The sequence below is a fragment of the Pongo pygmaeus genome, chromosome 13 (genome assembly GCF_028885625.2).
Source record: "Pongo pygmaeus isolate AG05252 chromosome 13, NHGRI_mPonPyg2-v2.0_pri, whole genome shotgun sequence".
Lineage (NCBI taxonomy): Eukaryota > Metazoa > Chordata > Mammalia > Primates > Hominidae > Pongo > Pongo pygmaeus.
This window is the reverse complement of record NC_072386.2, coordinates 101,920,483-101,928,677: the sequence shown is the minus strand read 5'-3', so window position 1 is coordinate 101,928,677 and position 8,195 is coordinate 101,920,483. Positions and strand designations below refer to the sequence as shown.

The window sequence follows — 8,195 nt, the reverse complement described above, 5'->3', positions numbered from 1 at the left end:
GTGTACACACATTCATGTGATTTGTACACGCAGAGAACCTGAAATTTCTTCATAGGAGGAACTAAAGATTTGTTAACTAGTCTTGCATGGAGGTTAAAATTGCCTAACGGCCAGGCATGGTGGCTCACGCCTGTAATCCCAGCACTTTGGGAGGCCGAGGTGGGTGGATCACCTGAGGTCAGGAGTTGGAGACCAGCCTGGCCAACATGGAGAAACCCCCTCTTTACTAAAAACACAAAATTAGCCAGACGTGGTGGCGCATGCCTATAATCCCAGCTACTCGGGAGGCTGAGGCAGGAGAATCGCTTGAACCCAGGAAGCAGAGGTTGCGGTGAGCCGAGATCGCGCCATTGCACTCCAGCCTAGGCAACAAGAGTGAAACTCCGTTTCAAAAAATAAAATAAATAAATAAATAATAAAATAAAATATAATAACAAACCCATTGTTTTTTACTTAGATTCTGTATTTATCTGGGATGGCTTTGGAAGGATCCATTTGAGATTATGGGAAGTCAAATTTCCCCAAACCAGTCTTTGGTGCAGCTACTTTCTATAGTCACGGAAATAGTCAGGAAAGGTTGAATGCACCAAACTGTTAATAGGGATTATTTATGGGCATGAGTGGGATGAGGGGGATGGTGGGTATGCAGTTGGGGGAAGACCTGTATACACCTCTGTATTGTTTGTAAATAGTTCATTGTATATTTATTTTGGAGGCAACATCAAATAAAAGAGGAGCGTACATGAAAAAAGGGGTTGGTTAACTTAGTGTACTATGAAGTTACCAACAAAAAAGGGTGATGGTAGTGTAGTGTTTTGAATTAACATGGAACAATGTGTGTGAAGGAATAATTGATCCAGAACTTTATTGTAGAAACCTGTCCCCATCAAAGCCATACATGGGGCTGTATATATATATCCAGAGAAAAGGTCTTCTGCACACTTAACTGTAACTGTTAGTCATAATTTCTCTGCAGAGTGGGATGGTGGGGCTAGGAGGAAGGACTTTCACTTTTAATTTTATGATACTCCAAATCGTTTGCATTTTTTTTTTTTTTACAAAGATCATGTATAATTTCTTTTTTCTTTTTTTTTTTGAGACGGAGTCTCGCTCTGTCCCCCAGGCTGGAGTGCAGTGGTGCGATCTCGGCTCACTGCAAGCTCCGCCTCCCGGGTTCAAGCGATTCTTCTGCTTCAGCCTCCCGAGTAGTTGGGATTACAGGCGCGTGCCTCCACGCCCAGCTAATTTTTGTATTTTTATTAGAGACAGGGTTTCACCATGTTGGCCAGGCTGGTCTGGAACTCCTGACCTTGTGATACACCCGCCTCGGCCTCCGAAAGTGCTGGGATTACAGGCGTGAGCCACCGCGCCTGGTCCAAGATCATGTATAATTTCTATAACAAAAACAATAAAGGAAATAAAAATGTCTTCAGTGTTGTACCTTGTACTTGGCCTATGTTACAACAGGAATGACATATATTCCATTTTTAAGACACTACTTATGGCTTTATAGATTTCTGCTTTAAGGAATAAATGCAATTTCAATCCATTTAAGACTTGATTTCTTATATAAAAAAAATCTGATCTTGTATCTAATTTGTCATGACAGTACCATCACTTAAAGTACAGCAATTATGCAACCCCTGAATTTGAATTTCATTTTGCAAGTGTACATGACCTCACGGACAAAGCGAAGGCAGAAAGTTAAAATCAGCATATCGAAAATAAATCACTCTGGTTACCGAAAAGAACATAGGGTATCTGAACAAAATCTCAGGGCTCACATAGGCATAGATACTTCCATGTGAACTTTAGGAATCTTGGCTCATCTAACTTTTGCAGGGCTGAGTGGACCCCCTGCTCCCGCTAGCCGTTTTGGGAGCACCAGCCAACTCCACACCAGGACGGGGCTGTCGGGGGCCGCTGCGGCGCAGGGGCTTGTCCGGGACTGAGTCAGCGCCGGGGCCGAGAAGTTCGGCGGGAGGCGCAGGGCGGGGCTTCCTCCCGCCGACTCCGAGCCCGGCTCTACTTTTCTGAGTCCACGTCTCTTCCTTTGGACAGGCGTGTTTCCCCAGGTCGGGCCCAGCCAACGTGACAGCCGCAGACCTCGGAAAAGGGCGCTCCGGCCCCGCCTCGAGGATTTCCCCCGGCCGCTAGGGCAGCCCGGGCCCGCTCGGCCCAGCCCCTCACGGACTGCGGCGCGCGGCTCCCCGGGGCCCGGCCCGCCGAACGCCTCGCTCCACAGTCCTCACCTCGCGGCGCCGAGCGCAGCGTCCGCGGCATGGAGACCGGCTCCGACTCAGGTCAGAGGCCCGCGCCCGGGCCGCGGGGGACTGGCTCTGCGCGCGCTGCGGCGCGGTTAGGCCGGGCAGCCCGCACAGGCCGCCGCGTGTCGAGTCCGCGCGGGAAGCGCACGCGGGGCGGGCGGCGACAGGTGGGCAGGACGAGCCGCGAGCGAGCGAGGGCGGGCGGGCGCGCGAGGGGCCTGGCGGGGGGGCCGCTGGGAGGATGGCTCAGCTCTTTCTAAATATAAAACCGGCGTGAGTTGGGCGAGCGCGGCGCGGAGTCGCAGAGCCGCCGCGCGGGCCTGGCGCACGGGGATTCGGCCGCACAGACGGCGGCAGCAGCGGCTCCGCAGAGGCGCGAGGCTGCGGGAGCGCCCGAGTCGCGAGCTCGCGGGGGCAGCGAAGAGCGACGCTCGCGACGCGGAGGACGCAGGCGGCGGCGGCGGCGGCGGCGGCGGCGGCGGCGGCGGCGGGCGGGCGGGCCTCGGGGCACAGCGCGGTCCGCGCCGAGTGACCGGAGGCGGCTCGCGGCCCCTGCCGCACCGCGAGCCGCGAGCCCCCCGGCCGCGCCCTGCCCCCCAGCCCCTCCCTCGTTCCCTCCCCGGCGCAACATGGCTGCGGCCGCCGCCTCCGCCTCCCAGGATGAGCTGAGTAAGTGCCGCGGCCGAACCTGCGGCCGCGAACCGGAACGGGCGCCGCGCGGTGCCGGGGGGCGGCGGCCGCATCTGGGCTGGAGGGCTGGGGTGCCAGGCCCGGTGGGCGGGCGGCGGCCGCGGCGTGCGGGGAGCTGGGGAGCCCGGGCCTGGCGGGCGGGCGGGGCGCGGACCGTCGCCGCTGGCGTTTGTAGGCCTCAGGTTTGCACCGTCACGTTGCGAAATTGAAACCGGAGCCCCGGGCGGAGCCACCTCTGTCCGCGATCCGCCCTGGCCCGGGGTCGGGGGAGCCCAGCCCCCTGCCCACTGAGCCTCGGCTGGCGGGAGGGCCGGAGCCCCGGGGTGACGGGCAGTGTTCGCCCGTCCCGTCTGACCCCGCCTGGCCCCGGGTCCCCGACGGCTGGGCGAGTTATAGAAATGGAGCTTTCGGGAAGGGGGAGAAGGTGCCTTTTTGTGACACTCTAGTAATCAGCCGAAAGGTCACGAGTAGGCGTTGACCCTCAGATGGAGCAGGGAGGGCGGAGAGGGTCGCCGGTCGAACCGCAGGAGAAACCACGGGGTGACAGTGCTTTCAGAAAGGAGAGTTAATGCCCCCTCGATCGTACGCGGTGCAGCCTTCCCGGGGACGGCGGTCCCTGTCTGGGGAGAGCGGTGGTCACCCTGAATCCCAGGCCGCCCCGCCCGCCGCCGGGGTTCGCCTCAATGCTTTGTGGGAAGTGTAGTTCCGGGGCGCCGCGGGCCCACGCTGGGGTCATAAATACCGGATTTTCATAGGACATAAGACATGTGAGATAATTTCTGATTGCGTTTTGAGTGTTTCCCTCCCCCCCCCCCAAGGGTTTTCTTTCTTTCTTTCCTTTTTTTTTCCCCCATTGCTGCCCTTCAGTTTATGGCAAAAACAAGAAAGGTGTTATTTGGAGATGATGTGGGTTTTAAATGGAATGAAGCATGGGTGAGGTGTTGCAAGCTTTATGAAGCTTACGTTGTTAAAGCCGCTTCTGAATTTCCATATGAAAGTAGTTACACACGTAATGTGTGTTTTTCTGGTGCTTGTCAGTTTAAAGCCACTTTTATATACGTGATCTCACTTTTGCCCTCATAGCAACCTTGTGAGGCAGATAGGTAGGAATTATCCTTGTTTTAAAGAGGAGGCAGGTTTGGAGAGATTAAGTTCCTTGCTGCTTTGACACAAAACTGGTGGAGCAGGAGTACTGTTTGCTCTTTTTGAAGCTGAAGTAAACACTTGGTGTGATCCTGAGCAGCTTGGAGAGTCGGAGGAGACAAGGTCTCATGGTGCGATTAGAGAGAGAAGCGGGCTACAGATTGCTCTTCTGTCGGTTCCACGTGGAAGCACCACCAGGCCTTCTGAAATCAGTTCCATGTTTTGTTTTAATTGTGATAGAAGTACACATACCATAAAATTTCCCGTCCTAGCCATTTTTTAAGTGTACAGTTCAGTGGGATTGAGTACATTCACACTGTTGTGCAATCATCACCACCATCCATTTCCAGAACTCTTCATCTTGCAAAACGGAAACTTGATACCCATTAAACAACAGATCCTCATACCCTCCTCCCTTCAGCCCCTGGCGACCATCATTGTACTTTCTGTCCCTGTGATTTTGAGTATTCTTCCTACCTCGTGTGAATGGAATCATACAGAATTTGTGACTGGTTTTATTTTTATTTAGCATAATGTCCTCAAGGTTCATCCATGTTGTTGCGTGTGTCAGAATTTCTTTTCCTTTTAAAGGTTGAATGATATTCCCTTGTGTGTATATATATCACATTTGCTTGTCCATCTATTTTGTCTATGGACACTTGGGTTGCTTCCACATTTTAGCTATTGGGAATAATGCTGTTGTGAACATGGGTGTACAGATACTCCTTTGAGACTTTGCTTTCAGTTCTTTTGGGTACATACCCAGAAATGTAATTGCTGGATCATGTGATAATTCTAGTTTTAAATTTTTAAGGAACCACTGTACTGTTTTCTTTTTTTTTTTTCTTGAGACCAAATCTTGCTCTGTCGCCCAGGCTGGAGTGCAGTGGCGCGATCTCGGCTCACTGTAAGCTCCGCCTCCCAGGTTCACGCCATTCTCCTGCCTCAGCCTCCCAAGTAGCTGGGACTACAGGCGCCCGCCCCCAGGCCCGGCTAATTTTTTGTATTTTTAGTAGGGGGTTTCACCGTGTTAACCAGGATGGTCTCGATCTCCTGACCTTGTGATTTGCTGTGATCCACCCGCCTCGGCCTCCCAAAGTTTTGGGATTACAGGCGTGAGCCACTGCGCCCGGCCCCCACTGTACTGTTTTCGACAGTGGTTGTACCATTTTACATTACCACCAACAATACAGAGTTCTAATTTCTCAATATCCTGGCCAACACTTATCTATATTGTCATTAGTAACCATCCTGATGGGCGTGAGGTGGTCTGATTTTTTTCAATTGCTGTGCTGTATGACATCTGAGTTCCTGTTGTAGCACCAAACACATTAAAGTCTGAATTGCTAGCAGGAATGGAAACAAAACTAGAGGAAGAATTGGATATTCTGAAGTGGCTGAAGTATTTATGTCTGTGCAGTGTGCTTCCATACATTCAGGTACTGGTTAAAATGCCGATAGTTAAGGGATTTCCTGGCTCTAATAGCTAATGGAAAGTTAGGAACAAATAATTCCAATCCTTGCCTTCTCCTTGTTTTGTTCAGTTAAATTGTCAGTCATCAGCCACAGATATCTGTGGACTTGGTTTCTGTATTCCTTCAGGAGAGACTGAATACGTGGCAGTTGATACCTTAGAATAATGTAACTTGACAGCATATACATGTACACTGGTTAAGAAGTTTCATATAAACCACTTTTAGTTTTAGAATGGCTATAATAAAATAGCAGATGCTGATAAAATGTGCTTTTGGCCAGGTGTGGTGGCTCACACCTGTAATCCTAGCACTTTAGGAGGCCGAGATGGGTGGATCACTTGAGGTCAGGAGTTCAAGACCAGGCTGGCCAACATGGTGAAACCCTGTCTCTACTAAAAATACAAAATTTAGCTGGGTGTGGCGGCACATGCCTGTAGTCCCAGCTACTCAGGAGGCTGAGGCAGGAGAATCACTTGAACCTGCGAGGTGGAAGTTCCAGTGAGCCGAGATTGTGCCACTGCACTCCAGCCTGGGCAACAGAGCTAGACTCCGTCTCAAAAAAAAACAAAAAAGTGCTTTTAAGAATTCCACTAAAAAAAGGAGAGAATTATCCAAATATTTTCTATTATTTATGACTAGTAGATGATAGTAAAAGCAAACTACTAGATGCCAGCATTGTTCTCTTCCACTAACATTTTATTGTAAAAAATCTTCAAACACACAGAAAAGTTGAAAGTGAACATTCGTGTACCCACCACTTAGATTCTATCATTGATAGTCGAATAACTTTATCATATTTACTATTATAGCAAACTTTGTCATTTGTCCATCTCAGTAGATTTTTAAAAATTGTTAAAGTTTGTTTTTTTTTTTTTTTTTTTTTTTTGAGACAGAGTCTCAGTCTGTCACCCAGGCTGGAGTGCAGTGGCGTGCGATCTTGGCTCACTGCAACCTTTGCTGCCTGGATGTAAGCAATTCTCCTGCCTTAGCCTCCTGAGTAACTGGGATTACAGGCGCCTGTCACTGGGCCCAGCTAATTTTTGCATTTTTAGTAGAGACGAGGTTTCACCATCTTGGCCAGGTTGGTCTTGAACTCCTGACCTCGTGATCCCCCCACCTCAGCCTCCCATAGTGCTGGGATTACAGGCGTGAGCCACCACGCTTGGCCAATTGTTAAACTTTTTTAGTTTTACTTTATTTTTTAAAAAATAGTAGTAAAATACACATAACATAAAATTTACCACCTTAACAATTTTTTTTTGTTGTTTTTTTCTGGAGATGGAGTCTTGCTCGGTTGCCCAGGCTGGAGTGGAATGGCGTGATCTTGGCTCACTGCAACCTCCACATCCTGGGTTCAAGTGATTCTCCTGCCTCAGTCTCCCAAGTAGCTGGGATTACAGGTGTGCGCCACCATACCTGGCTAATTTTTTTTTTTGGTAGAGACAGGATTTCACTGTGTTGGCTAGGCTGGTCTCAACCTCCTGACCTCATGATCCACCCCTCTCGATCTCCCGAAGTGCTGGAATTACAGGTGTGAGCCACTGTGCCCTGCCTGCCTTAACAGTTTTTAAGTGTACAGTGGTATTAAGTACTTATTACTCCATCTTTTTTAATGCATTTCAAAGTAAATTGGTGACACCAACACACCTTCCCCCTAAATATTTCAGCACCAGCATTGTTTTAAATGCTTTGTATGTATTATTCCTCAGAATAACCCTGAAAGGTAGGTAACATTATTATTGCTGCTTTATGGAGAGAGAAACAGGCTTCTTAGGTCCCCTGGGTCCTGCAGCTGGAAAGTAGTCCCGGTGTCCTCAGTCTCTAGTATGCACTCACAGCCATCCTTGAGGCCATCTTACCTCTTTGCGCCATAGTCAGAGTGTGTATGATGAACAGTTCAAATCAGATGCATTGCCAGATTCTCAGCTAGATGTTACCTTCATCCAACCATTTGACTGTTGTTTATCATTGCTGTTGGGTACAAAAGAGACACCAAAGCCCACCAAAGGAATTACAATACTATTGAGGAAGAGGAAGAATATGTGTAAACAGATAAGTAAGGACCAAAATATGACTGTATGATATGGATAATACTAAAGTAATATCGTCTGTGATTCCCAGGTCTGTTATTTTGAGATGCGTAGCTGGTAAAACTGCATTTCTGTAGATTTCAAATGAACATTTTCCGCCTCGCACTTGAAGTAATTTACGTTATATCAATTTAAATGAAATCTGCAACTTTCAGTTATATCTGCTACCACACTTTGTAGGAGAAGCAAAATTGACTGTTAGGGTTCTCTTTTATTTTATTTATTTATTTATTTGTTTATTATTTTGTTTTTGAGATGGAGTCTCGCACTGTTGCCCAGGCTGCAGTGCTGTGGTGCAATCTCAGATCACTGCAACCTCTGCCTTCTGGGTTCAAGCCATTCTCCTGCCTCAGCCTCCTGAGTAGCTGGGATTACAGGCGCGCGACACTGCGCCTGACTTATTTTTGTATTTTTAGTAGAGACGGGGTTTCACCATGTTGGCCAGGCTGGTCTCGAACTCCTGACCTCGTGATCCACCCACCTCTGCCTCCCCAAGTGCTGGGATTACAGGCGTGAGCCACTGTGCCCGG

The 8,195-nt window shown here is 49.4% G+C and overlaps 1 protein-coding gene across 4 annotated transcripts in view; it reads left to right on the top strand.

Annotated features, from left to right (window-relative positions):
• The first annotated feature begins 1,726 nt into the window (after window positions 1-1,726).
• Window positions 1,727-8,195, top strand: part of ECPAS (Ecm29 proteasome adaptor and scaffold) — a 121,560-nt gene continuing 115,091 nt past the window's right edge. The window contains exon 1 of one of the 4 annotated variants that reach the window (XM_054500502.2): window positions 1,727-2,303. In XM_054500502.2, coding sequence (XP_054356477.1) covers window positions 2,282-2,303 — 22 coding nt within the window. In that variant the 5' untranslated portion in view covers window positions 1,727-2,281. Of the gene's footprint in view, window positions 2,435-2,767; window positions 2,937-8,195 lie in introns of those variants that run through there. The other 3 variants (XM_063650281.1, XM_054500501.2, XM_054500504.2) reach the window with 3 other exon arrangements.